Raw genomic sequence first — 27,997 nt, 5'->3', positions numbered from 1 at the left:
GCTCCCATCCTTGTCCCCTTTCTCCCACCCCTGTCCCCCTGCGGGGGTGCCGGGGCTCTCAGCGAGGTTCGGGGCTCTCGGGGCGGGCCCTGGGCAGGTGGGGGCGGGCAGAGCCTCGGCTTTTGGCAGCATCACGGCAGGCAGAGGCAGCGGCAGGACGCGGAGGCTGCTGCGGAGGATGCGAACTTTGCGCTGGCTGCTGCTCCCGCTGGTGAGTGAGCGGGGGAGCCGCTGGGGCGGGGGGGGACCGCACATCTGGCCACAGCTGGATGGCTCCGCAGCTGCCCCACTGCAGCCGGGGTGGGGGAAAGTCTGCAGAAGCTGGGGAACTTTTCTTCTAACAGGGAGCAGGCAGAAAGATAGGAAAACGGGGAAAGGGTTAAGAAGAGAAAAAAACAAAAACAAAACCAAAAAACAAACAAACCAACCAAAAAAACCATTAAATGAGACAGAGATGTTAGAGGGAAGGAGAGAAAGAAATATCCCTGAGTTAATGTGTTGACCTAGCTCCATTCATTAAAATTTTCCAACCTCAAGATAAATGACTTTTCACTTTCAATCACTAGAATTGCAGTTTGCAGAGGGCAGAAGAGCATCAGAATGGCTGTAGCAGGGCTTTAGGAGGACAGAAGGGGACAGGTCTCTGTCCCACCTGTCTGGAGAAAGGCGACTTTGCAGGACAAGCAGGATAACTAGAAAGGAACAGTTCCTCCTGATGGATGGGGGACATTTATCCCTCCGAGAGGGCGCGGATGTTTTCAGTGCTGGAGGTTTCTAATCTCAACTAGCAGGAGCATGAGCTGTCTCGTGTCTGTGTGCTCTGGTGAGGCTGTGCCACTGGACACCGGGCAGGATGGATGGGCACAGGGACACAACCCAGGCACTGCTGTCCCTGCCTGATCGCTGCCCGGGATGCTTAACAAAAATCTGTGCAAATCCAAGCACAGTAATTTCTCTTTTTTGCCCTCAATCCTCAGCCTCAGGGCAGTGTTTGGAACCTTTCCTCCGGGGTGTGATTACCAGGGGCTCGTTGATTCAATCCTTACTCATCTCACAGTGAAATGTTCAGCGTGGGCTGGGATTCAGGCTCCTGCTGGAGTCGGGAGGGAGAGGGTCACCTTCCCAGGAAACATTCCATCTTGTCCTGAGAAAGCCAGATGGAGTGGGTGCCTCTCTAGGGCCTGCTTTCCTCTGTGGATAACTGTGAGAGCCTAAATTACAGACTGATCCTGACCTTTAATTTCAGAATAATAGGAGATGCGATGTAAATTTTCGCACCTGCACAACCTCTGGATCTTGTAGCTTCCTCTGCATTTACACAGATTTATGTACAAGGGATAGCTTGTGGGCCCTTGCTATGCAAACCTCACCAGAGTAGCTGCTATCATGTGTAATTCTGTTCTCTCATGCAAATCCAGTCAGCCTAAAGGGTTAGACTGCTGCAGGTGAGGTGATTTTGGCACCTGGGGCAGCCTTTTTACACCTAATGGAGGCACAACTTCTTGCAGCTGTCAGCAGAGTGGAGCTGATCTGAAGTGATGGATCATGCACTTCTGGGGGCTGCCATACATCATTTCAACATTGCAGCATATTGCAGCGGGCTGTGCCCATAATAAATTTGCGTGATCTACGCAGATTTTGGCCTCAAAATATGGACATCAACTCCTTGTCTGGTGAGAGGCAGTGCTCTGAATGTTAGGGGGGTTGGTGTCTCAATCTAGGTTTCTTTGCATGTTCAGTTAAAGGGTCAGAGAAGGCCTGAGACCCCCAGGATGCAGTGAGGAAATAAACCTTTCCTATTTCAAAAGGTCATGTCTGAGCAGAGAAATAATTCCTGCAAGGGTTCTGCAAATAAGTCATTAATCAGATATGAAAATAAACCTGAGGGCTAGCGCTGAAAACTTCCTCTGTGGAACTGGGCACTGTTACCTCCTGCCAGCTCCACAAGGATGTTGCAGAATATACTTTGTACCTTGCAGAATGGAGTCCTTGACACCAAAAAAAATTACCATTCACTGGTAAGTGACAGGGAACAGGGAGCAGTGGAGGTTGAAATGCCTAAAAATGGCTTTTTCTATCTTAAAGAGTTCAGAGTGTCAGGAAGCAGAGGACAAGGAGCTGAAGAGACACTGCCTTCACTGCCTTCACGCTGTGCTAAACTGTTTTTCTCTTCAAACACGTACATTTCCCGTTTCTGGGAAAGGCTTTAGTCTGATCTAATGAATTGAAGAGAGAATGGAAACATGGGTTGGTCACCACTGAGCTGTACATTCCCTTCAGCAAAGCATTTCTTGTGCTAATGGACATGCGGATCCAAACCCATGGAAGGTGTTGACTCCCGGTTAAACAAAGCTAAATTTCTGTGTTTAATTTGCGCTTCTTCTACCAGCCTGGTCCCTGCAGACCTTCAATTCCTCTCCATGGGGAGCTGGATGTGTGGAATAATCTGGTTTTAGGTGTTTTTTTCAGCCTGGAGGGAGTTAATGGAGGGAGACAAGCTCCTGTACAGGCAGTTGCTGTCCTCAAACAGGTGTCTGAGCAAAGTAGGAGGAATCCTTCCCTGGAACTGCTTGTCTGCTTTCACTGATCATTAAGGGAGGCTTGATGGGGGAATTCAGATTAATCATCTACAATTAACTATCTAAAATTAGGAATCTGGTCTAAAGCTACTCATTGAACCTCCTTCAGTATTACTGGGAGGAGATGGAAACACTCCAAGAATATAGATCAATTAAAGGAACTTGCTGTAGGAATTTGACTTCCAGGTTTCAGAACTTTGGGATTAGATGACATGAATCTCACCTGCAGGCAAAAAATAAAAAAAATGATACAGAAAAGGAGAAATTTCTCTTTAATTTACAGGAATACTTGCAATAGCAGAAAATGGGGATCCTCAGTTATTAGTGTTCTGTTATTCTTCAAGCATTAGTAATAATTAAATGTTCTACCCAATTTAGCAGAATGCTGATAAATTAATTTTTCTCAAGGTAATATTAATTACACAGCGTTCATAAACAAAATAAATTAGTATGGCTGTGTTTTCTCATAAAGGATACCTGTGAGTGAATAAATATAACGTTATACATGGATAAATATGTATAGCAAGCGCTGTTCTCTATAAGGTCATGCAGTTAAACACAGTCATATAAATACAGTCCAATCCACAGAGGAGCATTCAAGCATTGCTTCAATGTCTTGAAAACAATATTGAAAATATGTTCCTCTAAATGACTGTGAGGCAATCAGTGTCTCAGCTTCCCTTCTTCCATAGGTAATTGAGTCAGAGAGAGAAAACAAACACAGAAAATATCCTCTAGGTAGTCATTTTCAGCCAAAAAGACTCCTGAAATAATCTGTGTCACTGACTGAAGAGAAAGACTGGAAATGAGGATGTAGCTTTGGGGTTTGAAGCTTCTGGGATCAGAATGGAGTCAGAGCTGGAAGCTGAGGGCAGGACTTTGTGTGAGAGCTGAATTCACGGCTGGGGACTGGAGTTCTGTCTCTTCTGGTGTGACCTGGTGCTTTCCAGAGTCCGTGGTGCCTTGGGAAGCCTGAGCTGGAACAGAGACTGGTCAGAGCTGGAGAATAAAGTAGATATTTATTAAAATGCCTTTAAGGATGTACCTGGCAGGACAGGGCCCGGACAGGGCTACACCCAAGGTGGACCCAAAATGGACACAAAATGGCCACAAAAAGGACACAAAATGGTCACGAAAAGGACACAAAATGGACAAACGGTCACAGGGTCTCACACTTTTATAAGTTTTGGTCCATTTGCACATTGGGGTTGAATTGTCCAATTCCAGCTCCAGGTTATCCAGTCCCATCCTTCTTGTTTTCTCCCTCCAGCCACCGTTGTTTGTGCTTTTGGGCTGAGCACTTGTCCCAGGTGTCCTTGGTGTGCAGCAGGAGCAGGATTTGTTTTGTGTGGCTGCTGTGTGCAGGGAGCTGAGTGACCCTGGCTGTGAGCTCAGAGCTACACCCTGGGCAGCACGGAATGGGAGATACATGGAAGATAAAACTCAAAGTATCATCCACAGTGGTTAACATGGCCTGGGGATGGTGGGAAAAAACTTAGACGGATGCAACTGAGCTTGTAAGAGTTGAGTTGACTTTTTTTTTTTTTTTTACAGCATAAGAAATGGTTATTTTTTATAGTTTCTTGTTTTCTGACAGAACACAGCACTACACATATGGCATTTTAAATATCCCAGAATTAAATATAGGCCAGGGCTTGGACAGGAATGTTTTTCTGCAGTGATTGGGAATGTACTTATGGAATGGACAGGAGCTCATGGAGCTCGAGGTGATCCCTCCAAAGCACGTGTGAAAATTGGCTTCAGCATCCTGCGTTCCCCAGTCTCAAAGAGTTTTAATTAGCACCTGGCTTTTTGAGAAGGAATTAAGCAGATGGAAGGTTTAGATGAGATATATGAACAACAGACAGGGAAGTTTATGAAAAAGGCTGAGGTTTTCTTTGTTGGTTATTCAACTTGTCTTCAACTTTTTCTTTTTTCTCCACGACTCTTCCTCCATCCTAAAAGCCCCTCCTGCCCATCAAAATTTCACTGAAAAAATTGTGTATATTTCAAAGCATATCCTGATGCTCCTGCCTGATGTCTTTGGCAATCCTGGCCGACTTTCCGAAATAACCGAACACATTTAATTCTACACATAAAAATGAGGATGCAGGAGTTGTCTTTGCTGTGCTTTTCTGTATTCTAAAATACCAGGTGAGTATTAATCCTCCAAGGTGGGAGTCTGTGTGTGACATGAATGGCAGACAAGCCTGTGCGAGGGAGAACTAAAATGTTCAGGCATCAGAGTCATATCAGAAGAACCAGGGAAGCACAGACAGCGGCGACCGGGAGCAGAGGATTAATTTCAGAGCATATCTGAGATGGGATCTGAGCGAATGCAAGCTGGGGAGACAGAGGCAGAAAGGAGAGTGATGAATATTCTTAGTCAATGATTTATGTACTTGACGCAAAACCTATTTGTGAGGCTTCAGGATCGCAGGGCACCGGCAGCTGAAACGGATCACTGGAAAGAGCCTTCAAGTTCTTGAAGCCTTCTCATCTTGTCAATGAATTAGGGCAATTCTTCGAGCTTTGATTAATTTTCAAAAAGAATGCGTGTTACTGCTGGCTCTTTGATCCCGGGGAATTGCTTTTTCAAAGGTGAATAATATATTCAAGTGCCCAGCTTTGAAGCACTTCCCTAATTTTCAGAGAGCATAGGAAATGTCCCTACTTTTCCCCAAGTCTGCTAATGGGCTTCTTAATGAGTGAAGATCTGTCTTTTGTGTGACATCTAGATTACAGCTTTTCTGCCCCCACATCAGCTCAGGGGCACCATTTTTGAATGGACTCTCAGAAAAGATTGCTTTTAATTAAATGGCACAAGGTATGGCACGGGCATGTTGCTAGAAATACTCCTCCCAGTGCTTGCTAAATCTCCTGTGGTCCAACATAAATATATCAAAGCCCAAAGTGCCATTACTTCGATTTTTCTGTGCAGATTTGGGGAAATAAATAAACTATCATAGAACAGAGGAAATAGGGAAAAAAAGTTAAACTAAATAAACTATCATAGAACAGAGGAAATAGGAAAAAAAAGTTAAACTAAATAAACTATCATGGAACAGAGGAAATAGGAAAAAAAGTTAAACTAGTCTCAGTGAACTTAAGGTTTCGGTGCAATAAGCTTACAAGATGTGAAGAAAATAAAGTCTAAAAGGAAATGCAATCCCAACATCTCTCTCTCCAAAGTGTCTCAGGTTTTTAGCATGCTCATGGTTGTCATGAGTAATTTTTTAGTGTTCACTGTGTTCCAGGCCAGATTGTTTTTGTGGTAAGGACTAGGAGTCAAAACTGTGAGTTTTGACAAAAAAACCCCCTTTGTGTTATGATGCTCAGGAATGCAAACTCGATTCCTCGAGGAGTGCCCACAAAATTTCCTGAAATCTCTAAGTTTTACAGGTAAATCTTGGAATGAAAGCACTCCACTGTTATTTCCAGTGAGAGTCAGGCCAGGTTACTGCAGAGAGAGTGGGAAATATCAATCCAAGGAATAACATTTTAAATCAGCCTCTCACACTTCTTGCTGTGGCAGGGTACACTGTGCCAGATTGTCTCGGGTTTCTTCTCCGAGATTCAGGTGGTTTTAGAGTCTTTTTGCCCTCTGCAAAGCTCTGAGCCAAACACAAGAAAGAGGCGGAATCTTCAGGTTCTGATTTTTCAAGGTTGCGCGCTTTGTTTATTGTTTCTTATCTTACAAATTTCTCAGTGCCCAACAAAGGTCTGTGCAGCTGCTCGTGCATCTGGTGACTCCCCGACTCCTCCCGGACTGGGCACTCGTTATCTTTTATACTAATTGCTATGTATTCTTTATTTATCATTATTTGCCAATGCCTATCACTTATACCAAACAGGTCATCCCTGCTTTGACCCAATCTCTTTAAACTACTTTGTGCCACCATCACTGCAGAAAATGGAGTGAGGGAAGAAGAAAGAAGAAGCAGGAGACAACGCCCCAAATCCTCCATCTTGCTCCCAATCATTTCCATACTAAAAACCCAAACCTACTGTTTTCTCACCCTGTGATAAGTTAAACTACTATCTTTCACACTCTTGTGCCCTGCAATCCTTCCTGCAGTGCAGGAAGCATTTCCCATGGAGATCAAAGCCAATGTCCCTCTGGGCTCTGGGCCAGGGTCCCAGACCCCCCTGTCCAGGTCCCTGACCCTCCAGGGCAGCCAAAGGAATGCCCTGGACTCCAACAAGATTGGATGTGTCTGCCTCAGAAAGCTCTGCTCTGTTCCTAAATTTTCCGTTTTTATAGTGAGCAGGAGCTACTCCTTTCCTACAAAAGCCACTTTTTCAGCAGATGCCTCCCACATTGCCATAATATGTCCGAATGCAGAGCTCCTGCTTTCTGGAAAACCCCATCACCCAGCCCTCGTAGGCAGATTAGAGCAAAAACTTTTCACTCAAGGCATTGTGAGACTAATAACAGAAAATAAGCCATAGACAACAAATTGCGAGTAATGCTCTGCCCACAAGGTTTTTCTTTTACTATGCAGTGGTTTAACGTCTTTCTTAAAGCCTGAGGAAAATCAACAAATTGAAGCATCCTCACTGCTCGATTCCTTGTGTATGTGTCATTTTTGCTTTATTTTTTCTGTCCAACAGTGGCATTGCTTTCAGCGAGGCTGCATGTTTGTAAATTAACAACGCCAGCCTCGTTTTTGTCTCTTAGGGGCTAGACTGTGGGTTGAAATTGGGCTTGATGCTGATTTTCAAACCCTGAAGTGTCAGTGATATTGAATCTCTGCGCTGGCCTCTGATAACAAGTCTGGGCTCCTGTGGTTGTCGCCCCGCCCACTCCAAGTCCAGAAACCCAGAAGGAAACGAACTTTGAGCCAATGGTTAATTGCTCTGAGTGTCAGCGGGATCAACTGTAGAACCACCATGGGTATCCGAGAATCCCAGAATGGCTTGGGTAGGAAGGGACCTTAATGATCACCCAGTCCCAACCCTGATCCCTTCCACTATCCCAGTTTGCTCCAAGCCATGTCCAGCCTGGCCTTGGACACTTCCAAGGGATCCAGGGGCAGCCACAGCTTCTCTGAGCAATCAGTGCCAGCATCTCCCTAACCTCTGGCTCTCACTATCAGCTGATCAGGATTTCCAAAAGAAACCATGAAATCATGTTTTCTGATGATTTTTCACAGTTTTCGGGAGGCAGGATTAGCTGGACCTGTTTTAACAATTCCTCTGTCACTTGCAAAACCAACTAAAGACATCCCCAGGGGTGGGATATGAGCTTCCCCAGACATTGTAAAGTGAGAACCTGTCCATTTTTCCAACAGCTCTGATGAATGATGGCGATGGAGACTCTGTTTCAGCAGGTGTGGATTCACCAAAGGAGAAAAGGCAGGAGATGCAGCCTGCCTTGAGCAGGAGTCTGGCACACCCACTCAGTGTTCCTCACTCCACCTGCCTGTGTCTCTCAGACTGACTTTTGGAGAAAAGATAACTCTTCCTCCTCTGAAACTTTTTCAGAACAGATTCTGTGTGTTTCTAGGTTTCCCAGCTTTTCTGGCAGGAGGTGGGAGTTAATTTAACCCACCACTCCTCAGCTCTTCTTTTCTAAGACAATTCAAATTTTGTTTGCACTTTGAGTTTGTTTGCACTTTGGGTTATGCCTTTTAGCATAACTTTTTATCAGAGGACCCAGTGTATGTGGTAGAGCGTCATCTCAAATTGCCACTACTTTTAAACATTCCAAATGTAAAAATATCACTATAACAGAATCCAGAAATTCCAGAAAGTAGAGGGATGGCTTTTTCCCTGTCCAGCTGAATCCACCTTCATCTACTGAAATAGTGAGAGATTTATGGAGCAATTATTATGTTACTTCTACTCAGAGAATTCATTTGTTATGTGGGCAAACTGCAAAGTGAAATGTCTGCTTGAATGTAAAGTGATGAGCAGGGACCCTATTAACACCTGAAAATTTTCATTCCAGAATTGAGTTACTACAGCTGAAGAGCAAAAAGTACTATTTTAAGAGTCACTCAAGCTGATTTATAAAATGTATTTTGAATTACCCACTGGAGATTTATAATGCATGAAAAAGCACCGTGTCTTAACTTTCTTTTCAAACAGTGGCCCTAATCCTCTTTCTGTTCTAATATTAGCATGGATGAACCATCTCTGGGGCCTCATAATTAAGACAAGTCTGCCTATGCTACTTTAAACCCCAAATGTAGGCAGAATTTTTAGAGGTTTTTAAAGATAAAGTTGTGGTCTAATTTTTGCCCCTCGGCAGATATTATTGCTAAGACGGAATAATCTGCATAACTTCCAGTAGCATTTCTGTGGAAGCAAAAAGAAATCCTGGTGGCTCTGCTCACTGGAAACATTTTGAAGGCCAATAAATCAGTTTGCTGAGATTGAAAAGGCAATATAGAAGTGATGTTCACATCGACATTGACTTTTCAAAGCCATTAGAGGTTAAAACAGCCTACAGTCTTCCTCAAAAACATGTTGGAAAGTCTTAAATCCATCATTTTCCATTAAATTCCCTGCTAACTGAACCCTTGGCTTTGTCTCGAATAGCATAAGTTAGAAAGAGGCAAGCAACAAAACAAAACAAAACAAAAAGGAGAATTTCTATTCAATATAAGACTCTCTATGTCTTGAGGATCCCAATATCCCAAAAGAGGCTTTGGTCCAGATCTCTGAATACAGTTCTATGGCTTTCTTTACTCACTTTAATTCAGTTCCTAAAGATGAGTGTGTAGAAGCATTTGAAACGTCAAATAACACATATTACGAGAGGTCTGAGATACCTTTTAACACCCCAAACAGCACCAAGCATTTCTGGGGGGCTGAGACATCCTTGAAATCCTCAAGGGCTGCAAAAGAAGCTGAGATAACAAATCAAGTGTAGACACTGACACGTAGTTTCTTTCTCAGAACTAATTTGTCTTTGCAGAGGAAACCATTTTGAGGTTGTGCAGATTATTAAGAGCAGCTTCACAGTCCCAGGAGTTATGATAAAGGACTACAGGGGTTGTGAAACCTTCTGGAGTGGGGGATGGAGGTCAAGCAAAATAGATGGCAATAAATGGGACAAAATATCTGTAGCTGAGAGGATGAATTTAGACCCTATTCAACAACTGCAGTCTAGAAATCCATTTAACTGTTTAAATGCATCTCAATCTGTGAGATGGGAAAAAAAAAAAAACAAACAAACCTTAAGATTCCCAGTCAAGTCATTAATTTTTTTTCTCATTTCTTCATCTGTCAAAATAGGGTTATCTCCTCAGTCTAACATGTGTGCAACACCCTCAGATACACATTCACTGATTTTTTTTTCAGATTAAACTATGGCCAAGACTACCATTCTTTAAATAAATTTATTTAATTTTAGTTAGTTTATGGAGAAGAAATATTTCTGTGGTCAGGCTGTACTTAGAATTTGGAGAACTTGATGTGACTAATCCCACAGCCAACTTTGGCCAGCAGGTAAATATGTGAAAATCCAAAAACTGTGAACATCATTCAAGTTTTGTGGAAAACATAACTGCAAAAGAAAGGGGATAAAAATTTCCAGATTGGAGAAGAGGTGCTGTACAAGCTGATTATTATGCCACACTGAAGAATCCATATGGAATGTACACTCAGAAATGTAAACAAATTAATAATTATTTGGAATCACAGACCCCTCCTGACATTTATATGTTCTCTTCGCAAAAAAACCCCAAACAAACAAACAAAAACTGTCCTCCAAATTCAGCTGGAGTTTTCGCATGCTTAAACCTCAAAGTATAAACCACGAGGTACAAACTGTCTTTCCTCATTCTGATAATCACAGAAGTTCTTGGGGGATTTTTGTCTTTTTCTTGCCAAGGTTACGGGAATCCATCCAGAATGCAAAATATTCCAGCAGGTGGTCAAAGAGGAGGCTCTCTGCTCAGAGCACAACGAATCTGCTTCACCTGACCTTAAAGGTAAGGGTCCTTTGAGCTGGGATATCTCACAATTATTGATATGTTCTTTATTTACATCCAAAACTCCTAAGAAACTCCCACAGAAGGTACTGAGGACACAGCTGAAGTTGTATCACATTGGGAGTTATTTTTAATCTGGTGGAAATATTCTACATGTGGGCAAAAAATTTAAAGAAAATCCCAAGTTCTTCTAAATGTTATATTTTTATGATTTTAATCATTATATGATGGCTTGTAAAGACTTATTGTGATTGTGTTCAGAAGTTTATCACATGCTCAGATATAAATTTTGAAAAAACCAAAATGAACACGTAACAGAGCCTGCAAAATATATTTAGAATGCTTTGTAAGGTGCTCCCTCCTGGGGTTTTGGCATTGTGGAAACATGCTGACAAATAACTCAACATGGAATTTCAAAATGTTCAGACTCTTTCAAAAATTCAGTCACATTTTATTATGGTAAGCTTTTCTTTGAAAAAAATTGAATCCACCTCAGTGGGATTTTTCAGTTCCATGAATTTTAAGATGTTTGTTTTCTGCAGAGGAATTACGAAACAAAGATACCTCATGCATTTAGTCAGGACAGAATCATTGGAATCACTTGGAAGTCTGTCTTTAGCAGCCTGGTGAAAATCAGAGTCTAACCCCAAAATATTTCGTTTCCAATCTCTCCCATGTTTCATGTTTCTCATCTAGTTTCCTATTTCATCTTGGTGTTATTTCTCACAGACACTCGAAGTAAGTCCAAAATTTTGCACTTAGAACACATAGTAACCAATTGCAAATGTAACCAAATTGCAAAAATTGCAATTGAAAATTAGGCATTTTCAAAAATCATTTGGTACCTGCATTACAGGATGTCATTCCAGGCATCTTCCTCTTAAATTACAAAAGTAATTACATGGTTTTAGAATCCTGTTTGTAGCAAAAGAAATAAAAATCCCTGAGAGTTCCGCTGAACTTTTTAAAAATCTTCAGCCTTACCCACTCTGAACTTCTCAAAGCTCCCCTTTCCACCTTTTATTCTCCGGATAAGGAAAGACTTTAATGAAAGTCTGCTCTGGTATTTACAGCCTTTCTCAATATAGTTTGAAATTAAATATTAGAGCTGGAAAAATAATTTATCCCAAATATTTTATCTGGATGATAAAACTCCACTTAGATAGGTAAAAGTCCATTGCTTGTGTTTCAGTTTTCAGGAATTCAGCAAGACTAACAGAGGGATCACAGCTTGTAGGTTTAAACCTCAGCAGTCACAGAGAATCTGTGCTGGAATTAGTCTCTGTGGCAGAGTTTTTAATCTAAAGTAGTTCCACATTATTCTTGTCTAGAGCAGCGTCCAATGAATGCCACCAGCAGAACCCAGGGTGAAATTCCTCTAATTTTGGAGCAGATGTGTAAAATAGGTCAAATTAATCAAGCCCTAAAACCACTTTTTTTTTTTTTTTTTTTTTTTTTTTTTTTTTTTTTTTCTTTTTCTTTTCTTTTTTCTTTTTTTTTTTCTTTTCCATTGTCTACAAATTCCTGGATTACTGAACAAGACTCAAATATTTGTGGTGTCAACACTTAAAGATACAACATAGATACAACTCCTACTGCAGTTGTCTTTATGGAGTCTCGGGTGACTTGGACACCACCAGTTTCCCCTGGAAACCTTGGCATGAAAAATTCCCTTTCAGCCTCTGTGCTCAGCAGTTCCTTTGATATAAACAGGAAATAAATCACCTCTAAGACTTCAGACACACAGGTTCTGTTCCTACACAAGGTCACACAAATATAGTTTTTAACTCTACAATGCCAAATGAAAGAGATTTTTAGATCCAGCTCCTCACATCTGCCGAGCCTTTCTAAGAAGGACTGTTCCAGCTGTTAAGTGTGGGGGCCAGTACATGTCTGAGTGGGACTGATGTTACCTGGCTTCATTAATTTCACAATTAGCAGCTGAATTTAGGCTGTAATCATCAGTGGGAGCCAGGTATTTGCAGGGTGTGATTCATCCTGTCCTCAGGAAGGAGCCACCGACATTTGGGATGAATCAGCGCTGGAAGTCTCTGTCTTTCTGTCGTTCACAAAGGTAGCTGAGATTAACTGACATGTTTGAGGCAGTTAAAATTACAGCTAATGAGTGAGGGCCTCTATTTTCCCTGGAAAACTGGGTGTACAAGGAATTTCATCCTCCCGAGGGTGATGTGAGGATAATGTTGTGGGAGATTCTCAGGACTATCTTTCTGAAATCCAGAGAGTAGCTTTACTCAGCTCCAGGCAAGCATTGCTTGGACACTTCAACTTGACAGCTTCAAGATTTGCCTTGTCATCCACCGCAGAGGCAGCAGAAAAGAATCAGAGAAGGAAAATGACACCTCCCAACCCAACCCCCTGCTTTATATCCTCCTTACGACTACCTAGAGATGAGTTCTGGTTAGAGCATGAAGCTGCTTTTTATTGTTCCAGGCACTTTTACATGCCCCCACGCCCACTTGCCAACAGCTCGAAGTCTCGGTGTGATGCAGCTGTGACAGAGCTGTGATTCACTGAAACTTCTGAGAACCCTTTTTTAGGGCACTCAGAGCCAGCAGCACACCCTGTGCCATCAGCCAGCAGTCTCTGCTTTAGGGAACCTCATGAATTCCAGTCACACCTACTCCCGCTGATGGTCGTTTTTTGTAATGCTGAGATGTTCTCCTGGTTTGGGATGAATTTAATCCCTTTGGAAATTCATTGCAAAAATGCCATTGATTGTCTAAGACTGGGACTTCAGCTGGAATTTCCTTTAAGCCAGGTGAAATTGGTAGGTTTTTAAACATGAAATTAAGAGTTTCAGGCTGAGTTTTAAGTCTGATGTATCTCAGTTAGACTCTGTAATGAGGAATCTCAAGTAATGAGAAAGGATTAATAAGAAATCTCAAGTGTTAATCATTATTCAATACTTTTATTTCAGCGGCTTTTGTTTTGACAACAGGAAAGAGCTCCAACTAATTTGACTTTCGGGTTGTGCCCGCTTGAATTTCATGTATATTCTCTCATGAGATAAGGAGGGGGAAGGTCCAGCTGGAATGCCAAGTGTGAGCAAGGATGCATTCAAGGAGAAAAGGAAAACACTGCACTCCTTCACCTGCAGAGCTGCACGTCCTGCTGTGGCTCTTCTTGCATGTGAATGAGTGGGAAAGCCACAATCTCATTATGGAAGATCGAATGTGTGATGTTGTCTGTGATTTTCTTTACTTAAAGGCACTTTTTTTTTTTTTTTTTTTTTTTTTTTTTTTACAGGATGTGCCAGAGATTGGGATGGTTTAACCTGCTGGCCCACAGCCACTTTTGGGGAAGTGGTTAAAATTCCTTGCCCACGATTTTTTGAAGAATTCACCAGTACCCACGGCAAGATTTTTTTTTTTCCTATTCTTCTTATCTCTATTTTTTTCTTTTTATTATTAATTCTAGTAGTTGAGAATTCCTTAATATTTTCCTGATTTACAATGCTCTTATGTCAGTCAGCATTCAGTAATTATCCAAATACACATCTCAGCTTGGGGTCAATATTGACAATTTTTATGTTTGGCGTTGTGCTCTACTGAATTGTTTAATCTCTTTGGTGATGTAAATACGATGGATACGTGCACCATGCTGCTAAATTTATAAAGGAATATGTTGTAGAAGCACTGATTTATAAAACTGCACATAAATTAATATTTGAAAGAACCTCCTGAGGTCATCCAGTCCAATCCTCCAGTCAGAGCAGGACCAAGATCAAAGCTTGTATGGAGCTTCCAGTCTGGAAAAGTCAGCTCAGGGCTTTTCCCAAAATCCCCAGATATGTTGTAAGTGTATAAATTGATTTCCTCTGTGGAAGGAATGAATTTGCAGGGTTGATTTCCCACATGAAATCCGCAAGTCCCTCTGCATCTTGAAATGGCTGGGAACATGCTGGGAACCCTCAATTTTTTAAAGGATAGATATATAGAATATTGTCATTCTTACAGCTAATCTCCCTGAACATGACTAAACGTGTAAGTCCCTCACTTAGGAATCAAAGGAGTAATGAGAAATTGTTGCTGCTCATCAAAACTTAAAGAACAGCAGCACCAGCAGCCCTAATTAATTTTCTGCTGTGTTTTCCCATTGAAGGTTTCCTTCAGAGGAACTGTACACAGGAGGAATATTGGTCAGAGCCGTTCCCACCATACACCATTGCCTGTGGCTTTGATGAAGGTTCCAGTAAAGGACCTGAGGATCAGGTGGGGGTTTGGTTTCCTGCTTCTGGACCTTTCCAGAGCTTTCTTTCTGAGTAGCTGGATGCCTCACACATCTGAGTCCTGTCAGGACTTATTTTCAGTGCTAAACTCAAAACTTTTAGGTATATTTAGAACTTGTTTAACAAATTAGGCTTAACATAAAGTGAGTGAGAAGCAGCCAGCACTTTCCTCTTCATCCAAATGTCCCCTCTTGGTGTTAAATTTATGTTTAGTTCACCTGTCCAAACTAACAAACTAACTAAATCTGACAGAGACGATGTAAATCCTCACCATGCACACATCTCCCAGGGAAGCCCTTCCCACCAGTCCTCAGGGATTTTTTCAGGGAAAATTCCTTTGGATGCCTCCTACTTGTATTGTTTTCCAGATTTCCTTTGAGTCATTGAAAAAAGTATTTCTTTATAGCCTGATGGTCAACACACATCCTTAGGAGGGAACACTTGGATGCCACTGAGTACTTCCACACTTTGTCTCAGGTATTCAGTGGAGCAGGAAGTGAATATTTTTCCTGTCTGAAAATCATCATTTGTGCTCAATTAAGCTTCAGAATTTCTTTCGCATCCACACCTTGATATGATTTAAATTCCCACATTCCTCCTCATCATACCGGAGTTCATATCTGGAGCTCAATGACCTTCTACAAATGAGAATATTTGTACTTTGTACGGTGGGGAAAGATAAATGCTTTAAAAGCTTAAATAAATGCTTACAAAACTTAAATAACTGATTAAAAGCCTTCTAGATGGATGCTGGAAATTATCTGAACAGTTCAGAAGGGATGTAAGATTAATAAAAGGATGTGTATTCTGGAGCACAGCTCTCCAGCCCCAGGGGATTCTCCCACAGGAGCTAACTCCCTCTCCAGGTGGCTTTCTCCAGCAGTCCCTGGACTGTGCTAAACCAGACATTATTTCTGGATGATCTAAGCTAAAGTCAAGTCAGGAGCTGTATTTTATTTCAACAGGATAGCAAATTTCTGCACAGAGCTGCTGTCTATGCTCTGGCTGTGTTTACTTTGTTATTCCAGTCAAATCCACAAGGTTTGACTACAAAAGGAAGATAAGATCAGCAATCTCTGCTGCTCTGCACACACAGGGAAGTGAGTAAAAATCCCAATTGTGTCCTAAGAGAAACACTTTGTGTTTTGTATGTACAGTGAGCACTTCTGATGTGTTTTGTATTTAGTGTTGTTTCTGAATCCATCCTGCAAAACCAGATAAAATCAATTAAAACTCTTCATTATTCAATTAAATAACTTATTCTCTAATTTTCAGCTGTGTTTTGAAAATACTGTATAAAAGATCAGGACTATCTCAGAAACACCGGGATGATTCCTATAATTACAAGATCTTTTTATGGACCTATTTAAAATTGTTAATTTATTGCCTCAGCCTAGAATTGCAGCCTTTTGAATAAACAGATTTAGGATCAATTAGAGAACAAATTGTCCACTGGGTTTATAAGGAGGAAATTTGTCTGGGTTCAGAGAATTTCGTTTCTGGGGATTTTAAATAATTAGGTGATGTTGTAGTGAACCAGAATAAAATTTGCATAGTTAAAGCCAAGTAAACAAGCTTTATTTTTCATTGGACATAGGATTAGGATTTCTTAGGATATAGGTCTTAATTAAAACCAAGTAAATTATAAAGAATTTACAGTGCTACAACATACAGCAAGGAATGAACTGTTTGTCCAGAGAATTAAGGTCTGTGAGTTGAATTTCTTGGCTTTAACTTACCTCCACAGCATGATGTAACTCTTTATCAATGTTTCAGCTTCCTCACCAGCAATTTAAGAGTTTTATTTTTCTTTCAGCTATAGCTGTTTATGAAAATCAATATTTATTGAATCTGGCCCAGGTCTAAAGTAATAGATTCACAAATCTCCCGCCAGAACGTTTCAGGGCTCCAGAGCTTTTATGTACTGACACGAGACAAGATGGTTACATAGCAAACTTAATATTTTCCGGTTGATCATGCTCAGAGGGTTCAGATGAGCCTGTGAAACTTCTCTCCTGTGTAAGGTTAAGTCAGACGCAAAGGAAAACATTTGCTAGTGGTGGAGGGAAAATCCTGAAGCAGATCTTGAGCATGAAAAACAGCACAGAGAGATTGTGGGGCTGACCAGAAAGGGAAATGTGTCCCAGTGGAATGAGCACCCCAGGGTGCATCCAGCACAACCCCCTGCACTGGATTGTGTCTCTTTTTCCCACAGAAATCCTATTATTCTGCATTTTGGCGTGTCTACACCGCCGGCTATGCAGCATCTGTGACTTCGCTCATTACGGCTCTAATTGTCTTTGCTGCCTTCAGGTAAATACAAATGGGCTTTTTCTCAGGATGCCTCAAGACAATTTCTCTCAGATCCTCTGTGGTTTTGTTTTGTGGGATTTTTTAATGGTTGTTTTCTAATCATTCTAAGGCATAACACCTCTGATGGTGATGGGTCCTTCTCTATTCCTGCTGCAGTGTTTCCCTGCAGATGTTAAAACAATAAAGCTGGGCAGCATCTCTTAATCACCTTACTGACACCATACAGTGGATATTCCCTAACTTTTGATCATTTTTAACATTTTTTGATCGTTCTTACAGTGCACGGCAGGACAGACTACAGAAACAGTATCCCATGCCCCAGAACCAGAGTTTCCCAAATGGTCCATTCCCTCTGTGAAGGGCCATTGCTTCCATAAGTGAGAGCTATAAAAAGAGATTTGATTAAATTTGAATGCCTCATTTGATGATGTTGGCTATTAGGAAGTGGATCTGGGGTTTGGTTGAGGCAGAGCACAGAGCAGATCCCTAACTGGAGTGGGCTGGCAGCCCCAAAGGTCGTGGTCCTTACAGAGGGACCCAGGAGCACGAGGCTGATGTGTCCAAACATTGAGGGAGATTCCCTCAGCTCAAGGTAAAACGTCCACAGGGCAGACTAGGGAAAGAGAAACATAGAAATATCGGGCTGGAAAAGACATTTGAGATCAAGCCCAACTGTTGCACTGCCAAGTCCATCACTAACCCACAAGCCCAGGCACCAGGGCTATGTGTGTTTAAATACCCACAGAGATGGGGACTCAACCACTTCCCTGGGCCAGTATCCAACAACCCTTTCCATGAAGAAATTTTCCCTAATATCCAGTGTAAACCTCCTCTGGCACAATTTGGGGCCTTTCCCTCTTGTCATGTCCTTGGAACCTGGGGGAAGAGCCCAGCTCCATCTGCTGTCCCCTCCTATCAGGAGTTGTGCAGAGACAGAAGGTCCCCCCTGAGCCTCCTTTTCTCCAGGCTGAGCCCCTTTCCCAGCTCCCTCAGCTGCTTCTCATCAGATTGATGCAGTTTAGGGCAACTGCTCTGGCAGCCACCCCATGTGGCAGACAACAATTCCATCCTTCCTTCGACCCAAAATGGACTGAAAAACCTGATGCAAGCTTGTTCAACAAAAAAAAAAGTTATTAAAAATTATTAAGAGGTATTATCATAGTGCAGCCCAAGGGTCCCACAAGTTACTCCCTGCTTCTGGCATCTCCTTTAAATATGTGGTGATCCAAGGACAATTATCCTGGAATTTTTTATTAGCTGAGAAAGGTAATGACTTCTCTGCTCCCTCCTGTCTCTCTGCCTCTCAAATAGTGACAGATCATTTATTGCTTTGCAAGGTGTCTGCAGTCTCCTCTGCTCCTGTTTGACTTTTGATGAGACCCTGAGAAACTTCTCTCAGAACAATTCTTATTTTCTCTTTCCACTCCAGGAAATTCCACTGCACACGGAATTACATCCACATGCACCTGTTTGTCTCCTTTATCTTGAGAGCGGTTGCTGTTTTCACCAAAGACGCTGTTTTGTTTGCAGATGAAACCATGGACCACTGCCTCATGTCAACGGTACTGAGCTTCCCCTCTCTCTCACCCTTAGCTGGACATTTAATTCTTTACCTGAAGGAAACAGGGAAATGTTTTCCTCCTATTTCTCCTGTTGTTAAAACTGAAATCTTTAAGCAAACAATATTAAGCAAACCCAAAGACCAAGTGTTAAGGCTGCACTCAGCTTTGTTGTTTAGGTCTGTTGACTCTAATGAAGCTCTAATGATTTCTACCAATAAAGAATTTAATCTGCTAGGAAAAACAAAACAAAACAAAACAAACAAACAAAAAAAAACCCCACCAACCCACAATATTTCCCTTTCAAGAGTCTAAAATATAGTCAATTTAAATTACAAATCCAAAACTTACAGAAATTGTTATTTCTTCATTCTTGTTTGGCAACACTGACTTTTGCCTACATTTCTATAGAAACCAGCCATAACGAGAGTGGTCCTAAAAGTTTTTTCTTCCTCTGCACTTCCAGGTTGCTTGTAAGGCTGCTGTGGCCTTCTTCCAATTCAGCATTTTAGCCAATTTCTTCTGGCTTCTCATCGAAGGGATCTACCTGCAAACCCTGCTGCTGCTGACCTTTGTTTCCAACAAGAAGTTCGTGTGGTGGTTCATATTTACTGGCTGGGGTCAGTACTCCCTTCGTCTTTGTGCCTTCAGCATTTCAGTTTGCTTGCAGAAGTGGATAAAATCTTAAATAGGTAAAAAGGAGCCTGTTGAAGGTGACACTTTTCAGAGGGAATTTCCCCATTCATCCAGTGCTGCTACATCAAAGACACATCATTGTGTTGCCTTTTATATCTTAGTTATTTGCACCACAGTGGTGAATAATCCATTCCTGAAGAGGATGAGTGATATGGCTGGATAATATCCTAGAAATATGCTGAATTCTTCCACTGACTAAAGAAGTTTGGGTGACTAAGTTGCCTTTTGTTTTTAGCAAGCAGAATTTGACAGAACAGTCTTGAATCATGTGAGTCCAGGCCTTGGAATCAAACAATTCTGGTTTTCTTCTATTTTCAGAGATCTCGTGACTTTAAGGAATCTTTTGAGGTTATACAACAATTGAAGTTACCTCTGATATTCAGAATAGGATTGCGAAATAAATAGGTTTTCTTTCACTGTTCAGAACGGTTTATTGTGACTCTCAGATATTCCCATGTCTCACCTTGGCTACTCTAAAATACAGGCACTCAAACTAAGTAGTTACAATGACATTTTTTGACTTAGAAGTGGAATCCAAATTATCCTGAATAAATATCAATTTATCCTTCACCTTCAGATTTTTAGACTTTATTTAATGTAATTAAATTTTTGTTGGAGCTATTCCAAATAGGATTGTCTGAAAGTAGACTCTCAACCCTTGATTAATCATGGCAAACTTGAGATAAGAAAGCAAACAACCATTAATAATGCGGTAATCCTCGTCTCCTGCTGCAACCAAGGGAAGGTGAGAAATACCTCAGGGGTAACTCACATCTTACGTGATGTGGAGGGAAATATTTCTTCTCATTAATTAAAAAAGCCAGCTTGAACTTAACAAGGACCCAGCTTAAAGGACTTGAGCAAAGGGCTAAAATTTGGAAGGACAAGTTCTGGGCCCTTCCTACAGATGTCAAATGATACTTAGAAAGAAATTACCTATATTTCTATAGAATAATCAGTGAAACTGTCACCTGCTTCACATTAGAGTCCCTGTCATGGCAGCTTTGAAAGTCACTCAGTCTTTGGAAATTCAATTCCACAGGAGGAGAGAAAAAGCAATTTCTGGTTTATAGGCCTTAAAAAACCCCAGTCAAAAATGTAGAAGGATAAGCAGTGATAAAACGAGGCTATAAACCACTGGATCCTGCATTCAGTTAAATTTTCATGGGATTCTTATCAACTGGTTGCTCTAGAGTGACTAGTAGAAGGTCTTTGGGACAAAAATGTGAATTCTTTCAGCTCCTGTAGGAGTATTTGTTGGCCACAATTTAAAATATAAAAGAGCCCCAGCTAAATAAATGTTTATTCCAGCTTCACAAATGCTTGTAAAGCCTTCAAGTAATTCTTAGCATTTGTTTCTGAAAATGCAGTTTCACACCATCCTCTATTCCCCTTTGCCATGATTTCATTCTCCTGCCCTTTCATTCCTTTCCTTTTTCCTTTCCCTGGAGTGCAAATTAAATTCTTTCATAAAGTTATTGAAAATTGTCTGGCCCATAATTTGACCTTTAATCCAACCTGGTGCACTGTGAACCTATCAGAGTAAAGATTCCATGGGACATGAAATTCAAACCAGTTACTGTGTTCCTGTTGATTTGCTCAGGAGCTCCCACTGCTGTGATGTTTGCTTGGGTCCTCACACGAATCCATCAACAGAACACTGGGTGAGTCAGAGCTGGGATAAGGAACACCAGGACATCCTATTTTTCTATGGTGCTCTCTTTTTCTGGTGGGGAAAAAATGATGTGTACAGAAAAAGGTAAAGGGGAAAAGCTCCCATGATTCAAAGTTGTACATAAATAAGTGAGAAAATAATTTAAGTCTTGCGGTTTTCATGTCTATGCATGGGGTAGCAAAACCTGGAAATATCGCATTAGCTACTGAAATTTTATTTAAGTTTCCCAATGCCCAGTCCTTGAAATAATTGCATTTCAAGAAAATTGCTGCCTCTGTGTAAAGTCAACCACAAATTACTAACCCTAATCTCTTCAAGTAAGAACTTCCCAAATGACCAACGTTGTCTTATGTAGTTTCTTCCTTTTGTTTCCATTCAATTATTTTATTTTGTTTTATTTTTATCTGTATCTTTTGACATGAGCTCCAGACAGAAATATTGTTCACTGTAAACAATTCTGAAGGCTTTCAGACCATTTCACATCAGCTGGAAAAGATACTGTTTTATACCCACCTGCTCAGAACTCATGAGAGTTGAATAAGAAGTTGAGAGTGGTATGAAGAGCAGGAAAGAAGCCTGGAAATACAAAAGTGGTTGTTTGTGGTTTTTTTGTTTGTTTTTTGTTTGGTGGTTTTTTGTTTTTTTTTGTTGTTTGTTTTTTTTTTTACTTTGCTTTGCTTCTTTAATCTATGATTCTTGCTGATTAAATTTTCTTTACATTAAACTACACAGAAACCAGGGACATTTAGACAGTGATTTAAAACTTAGTGTCCACCACTTCTCTTCCCTGTGGCAGAAGTGCTTTTGTGTGTGACGGGAAACTCCCGTGGGACAGATAAAAACCCTGGTTTTGTTTGTTGTTCCAGATGTTGGGATGATGATGAAAATGGAGTGGTGTTATGGATCATCAAAGGCCCCATCCTGCTGACTGTATTAGTAAGGCTTTTCATTTTCCCTTGAGTTTCTGCATATAGATCATTTTATCTAGAGTGCTTTTAAAATGAGTTCTTATGATTGTAAGTTAAGACAAAAAAAAAAAATCTCCCTTATCCATGAATTTATACCACCTGAATTTAGGGAGGGAGCAATCAGTTTTTTAGGTCTGTATCTGGTATAATCCCTGTCATAAACAATGACAAGAACAGAGAGGACTTTTTTATACCATTTAAAATCTACATTTAAAATCTAAATTTAATATTCTGACCAGAATTACAAGGCATTAAAATCAAACATAAAATGATATTTAGATGTGTACGTCTACAATAATTCAACATAACTTTCATCGTACTTTATGTGCAACTATATATTGGTGGGAAAGATAATTATTGTTTCTTATGCTATTGATCTGAGCTGAGAACAGACGAGCATTGTTTTATAGCAGCGTAATTCCTAAATGTGGGGATTTTTAGTTATTTGTATCAACTGAAGACATGTCCTTGCTTGCAGTAATTTTTTAGATTTTGTCTTGTCTTTACAGATTAACTTTATTATATTCATTAATGTGATCAGGATTCTAGTCCATAAATTGAAATCCCAAGAGGGAGGAGGGAGCCATTCAAGCCACTTTGTGTAAGTATTTCTTGGTCTCTTAGGGCTGACCTGTTCTCACTGCCGTAAGACATTTATTAAGGGTAGGAGAACAGAATGTTCTACTCCTCTTGTAATAGAAAGAGAAGAAATGACAATGCAAACTTTCTTTTTCATCCCAAATGTCACATCTTGCTTTTCTGCAGGGGAAGAAATGTGGGATGGATGTATTGGGGTCAAAGGGCAAAGTGAAATACAAAGTATGAATCTTCAAAAGCTTGAAAGTGTAAACATTAAATGTCAGGTGGTGAATCCAGCTCACTCCCAGTTCTTTCCACACAAACGGCCACACAGAGAAAGATGCAGATAATTTATTTTAAATTCTTTGCAGTAACAGGATACAATCTGTAACCAAACCCAGTCCTGGCTGTTTACAAACCCTTCACAGTCACTGGAGATCCCATCAGTGCAGGCACAGGTCCTGCCCATAACTTCTCTGGATGCAGTTGCCTCCATTTGGAATTGAATTTAAAAACCTTGCAACACAAAATTGCTGTCACCCATTTCTCATTTCTAACAGCGCATTGTTCTTTAATTCTTGCTTTTCCAGGCGCCTTGCAAAATCCACGTTACTTTTGATCCCCCTCTTTGGGGTGCACTACATTGTATTTGCATTTTTCCCAGAGAGCACTGGTCTGGAGGCTCGGCTTTATATCGAGCTGGGCCTGGGCTCGTTTCAGGTAAGCTGGACAAAATCTTACAAAATCTCAACAGGCTGAGATGTTTGGTCTGTAACACCACACTTCAGGCTGGTTATCAGGGCATGATTTATTAGTGCATCCAAATTCAACTCACTCATCCCATCTCACTCCTTCACCAGCTCTTCTGTTGCTTGCTCCCCTATTATTTGAAACCTCTGAGTCAGACTTCATATGAATAATCACCAAAAGTAAATACAATAGCTACTTTTATTGAATAAACATGGCAGAATGCCGTGAAGACCAGTCTGTGGATTAAGGTGTACCAATTGAAAATGATTTCACATGTAATAATGATAAGAGGGGTGGGAAATAAGAGTACATAACCACCTGCTCTGCTCTTACTCTTTAGGAGTGGTGAACTATGTTAACATCTCTGCTTATTTTGCGGTTCCGCTACTCAGAACAGCAGCATGGATTTGAGAGGGTCAGAGCTCGTGTGTACAGTTGTACTGAACAGCTGAGGTCTTCTCCCTTCCCCTTTTCCCTCTACCCCACCACGCCTTGTCCACATTGATCAGTGTTGCAAATGATTCGTCTGCCACGCTTCCCTTATCTGAGGGAGGATTTGTTTGTAGGATACAGTAAACAGCAAGTTAATCCTTGTTGTCTCATTACAAGGGCAATAATAAAAATAAAATGTCACCAGTCCATTGAGGAATTTAATTCTATTGTGGAAGCTCAATAAGAAGTGTCACATTGCCGGAGCTCCAATAGAAAACTGGGAAATACCCATTTTTTCTTGTCTTACACAAGCTGTGAATGAAACCTGATGTCTGTTATTGAATCTAGATTTTAAATCCATGTTTTTTCTCTCCCTACCCTCCCTGTCCTAGGGTTTTGTTGTTGCTCTCCTATACTGCTTCTCAAATGCAGAGGTGAGTAGCCAGTCCATGAGATTATCAAAACCTTTAAAATTCACAGTCTCCTCTCATTTTTTAATTTCTTTTCCTATTGTCAGAACAGATCTGTCTTTGATCTGCTCTTGAAACCATGACATTCCCACATCTTTTTTGCCCCTTGGTGCCTTTGTTGACTTTGTTTCTATTCACACAGTTCTGACAGAAGGACATAAAACAAACTTTGAAGCAATGACCCTTTAAAAATCGTTGCTGACTTTCCTGTCAGGGGACTTTTCTCCTGACTTTTGTTTGATAGCTATCATGATGATGGCTCAATGGAAATCTTGTAGAGCTCTTCACTTTCTCTAGGTTTATTTTCCCCTGGTGACTTTCTTCATTTCCTCCTTCTTTTTCTTTTTCCCTTTCTCTTTCTTTTGGTAGGGCGTTTTGATAATTACCTGGAAAGGGTTTGTTCTCTCTCTTTTCTCTTTGGGTGTTCTATTTCCTTTTATTTCTATTTCTTCTCTTTCTCTTCTATTTTCTCTTTCTCTTTCTCTTTCTCTTTCTCTTTCTCTTTCTCTTTCTCTTTCTCTTTCTCTTTCTCTTTCTCTTTCTCTCTCTTTCCCCTTCCCTTTCCCTTTCCCAGTCTTTTGTTCAAACACTTTCTTTCCTAGTCTTATAACATTAGCAAAATTTGGGTAAACTTGCAGAAGAATATAGCGAGCCTGTCATTTAAAAACCTCACTAATTTTTCCGGCATTTCCCCCAAAATGGCAGAACAAATCAAAACTGATGAGTAAACATAAAACCGCATCTCATCCTCAGAAAAGTGAGTAGGTTAGTTGAGAATGACACACTAATGGTGCCTCAGTCTCTGCAGTGGCTTAAACTTGGACAATTCTCATAGAACATGGAATTATTGATGTTGGAAAAGCCCTCCAAGGTCACCAAGTCCAAGCTGTGCCCAATTCCCACCTCGTCTCCAGCCCAGAGCACTGAGTGCCACCTCCAGCCCTTCCTTGGACACTTCCAGGGATGGGCAGCCCCTGCCAAGACCTGAGCACCCTTTCCATGGGGAAATTCCTGCTGGTGTCCAACCTGAGCCTCCCTGGAACAACTTGAGACCGTTCCCTCTCCTGTCTTTGTTCCCTGTGAGAAGAGGCCAACCCACACCTACAACCTCCACTCAGGGAGTTGTAGACACCAAGAAGGTCCCCCCAGAGCCTCCTTGTCTCCAGGCTGAGTCCCTTTCCCAGATCCCTCAGCTGCTCCTCACAGGATTTACTCTCCAATCCCTTCACCGAGTCCATGGCCCTTCACTGGACACATTCCAGCACCTCACAGGAATGGCTAAATGGAGGTGCAAGGTGCAAGTAACCCTACCCAAGGATGAGTAGTTCCTAAAAGGTGTTTGTTACTTAGGAGAACAATTTATAACAGCCATTCTGAGAGAGTCCCTTCAAGACTTAGCTGTGAATACAGAAAACTCTGCTTTCAGCCTGCCTTCTGTATCGCAGACTCCTTGCCAGCAGCCTTTTAATTGCTTCAACGCCTTTTAATAGCTTGCATATTGCACCTCACAACACAGAAATCCAGTAAGTGTTGAAATCGGGACAGGCAGAGCCTGATCTCTGCCCCAGGATGAAGCTGGGTTGGCTTTTTTCCACGTTTCTTAGGGATAACTGCTCCTGCAGCAGCCTGGCCACTCATTACCACTTGGCATCTGTTGTGGTTCCCTGCAATCCTAAAAGATAATTACTATTTTCTCTGTGTGTGTTTCTGCAGCTTTGAGTATCTGTGACAATGTGAGAGACTGTGCTGCTGCCAGGCAAGGTGTTATGAGTCTGGATGAAACTGCGGAGTGCTGGAGGGCCTTGGGTGTGCTAGGATAGAGCTGGAATGCTGGATTGGTGGAGGAAATGTCCCCTTTATTTATTCAATTCTTAGAATATCCAGAGACCCATCCATGAAGCTGTACTCAGGGGTTGTCTGCGTCTCTGTGTGGTTAACAGGGAAAATTAAGGCAGAATAAGAGCCACCAAAATGATAAAATACTGCCAGTGCCTTGCCCTGATGTCCAAAAGTACTTCTGCATGCCATCCTCTGAATTTTTGAAATTAAATCTGTTTCTTTTCAAAGGGAATTAGTACAGAGTTCAGGTTCTTCTAAAAATGTATTTAAGGCTTAATCCTGAGTTACATGGGCTAAGTACTCAGGCAAACTTTTCGGCATATTGAACCTCCAGTGTTCATCAAGCCCTAATTTTCTCTTTGTTTGCAATTCCCTGCAGGTTCAAACGGAGCTGAAGAAACAACTGTGCAAGTGGCAGTACCAGGAGTACCTGACCTTCACCCACAAACACGGGGCTTTGTCCAGAGAAACCAGCCCAGTCAACTACGTCACCCAGTTATCACTGCTGGACAAACTCAGCCCCAAAAGGAGAACCTCTGCGCTCCAGGATGGTGTCACCACTGTCTGAGGGCTCCCAACACGACGAGTTGCTGTGACACTGCAATGTTCCAACCAAGAGGTGCCCAGCTGGATCCTTTGTGGCTTTTCCATAGTGTCAGGAGCCTCCTGGAAATTCCTTGTCTTGAACAGGGGCTGCTTCTTTCACCTGGTGCAGATCTGCATCACAACCCTGAAGCATAAACCACTCTTGTTTTGCTGTGAAAAGCCAGACTTGGAGCCAGAGCGAATCATCAGGTTAGCAAACAAACAGAAAAATCCTTACATTAACTCCTCCCAGGCCCGGCACATTTGTCATATCCTTGTTAGCATTTCCCAAAATTTCCAGTTTCCGAGACCATGATTCCTAACCATCATTTGAAAAGGTTATTTGCTGGCCAAGCTTTGCCATAATGATTTCTGATGCTTTACTACTTGTTTCGAGACGTCTTGGGACAATCTAATAGAAGCACAGAAACCTGAGAAGCACTTACTTATAGAACAGTAATCTGCTTTAAAAGGAAACTCAAACTGTCTTCAGTGACACAAACAAGAGACACAAAACTCCTGCTTGATTTTTTTTTTTTTCTTCCTCTAAGCCTGTTGAACAGTGATTAAATTAGGCCAGAGGATCCCAAACCCTTTCTTGTCCAAAGGAAAATACGGGGCAGTGGAATATCAGGCAGATGATGTGTGAAGGAATAAATCAGAGCAAACTGAATGCCAGCGGCCAGCTGGGCCACCCTGTGCTCAGAATCACTTACAGACCTATTCTTAGTGCCCAGATGTTGTGGGGTTTTTTTGTGGGACAGAGGTTCAGAACCTTGAAGATCAATCAGTGAAACACCCAATTCTACCAATGTTATAAAACTGGGAAAGAAAGTGTTTGAACAATAGTCCTGATTGCATGAGCAGACCTGGCAAGGGGAAAGGAAAAGGGAAGGGGGAAGAAGAAACAGAAAGGGAGAAAGAGGAAAGGGAAAAGGGGAAAGGAGGAAAAGTAAAGGGAAAAGAAGAAAGGAGAAAAAGAAAGAGGAAAGGAGACAGGAAAAAGGAAAGGGAAAATGAAAAAGGAAAAAGGAAAGGGAAAATGAAAAAGGAAAAAGGAAAGGGAAAAGGGAGAAAGAAAAGGAAGGGGGAAATGAAGAAAGTCACCAGGGGAAAATAAACCTAGAGAAAGTGAAGAGCTCTACAAGATTTCCATTGAGTCATCATCATGATAGCTATCAAACAAAAATCAGGAGAAAATTCCCCTGACAGGAAAGTCAGCAGTGATTTTTAAAGGGTCATTGCTTCAAAGTTAATTTAGTGTTCTTCTGTCAGAACTGTGTGAATAGAAACAAAGTCAACAAAGGCACCAAGGGGAAAAAAAAAGATGTGGAGACATCATGGTTTCAGGGATCAGGAT

At 41.4% G+C, this 27,997-nt stretch overlaps 1 protein-coding gene across 1 annotated transcript; it reads left to right on the top strand.

Moving 5' to 3' along the window:
• Positions 1-130: 130 nt before the first annotated feature.
• On the top strand, positions 131-27,676 carry LOC120756497 (vasoactive intestinal polypeptide receptor 1-like). Its single transcript, XM_040072965.1, has 13 exons — positions 131-211; positions 10,423-10,522; positions 13,790-13,897; positions 14,645-14,754; positions 16,987-17,084; positions 18,514-18,646; positions 19,110-19,263; positions 20,943-21,003; positions 21,881-21,950; positions 22,492-22,583; positions 23,152-23,281; positions 24,136-24,177; positions 26,432-27,676. Exons 1-13 carry the CDS (start codon positions 179-181, stop codon positions 26,618-26,620), a joined length of 1,320 nt encoding a protein of 439 aa, XP_039928899.1. The 5' UTR covers positions 131-178; the 3' UTR covers positions 26,621-27,676.
• Positions 27,677-27,997: the final 321 nt, after the last annotated feature.

Source organism: Hirundo rustica, chromosome 1, assembly GCF_015227805.2.
Source record: "Hirundo rustica isolate bHirRus1 chromosome 1, bHirRus1.pri.v3, whole genome shotgun sequence".
Taxonomy (NCBI): domain Eukaryota; kingdom Metazoa; phylum Chordata; class Aves; order Passeriformes; family Hirundinidae; genus Hirundo; species Hirundo rustica.
The sequence above is the reverse complement of the archived record's forward strand: the minus strand, read 5'-3'. Positions and strand labels throughout refer to the sequence as shown.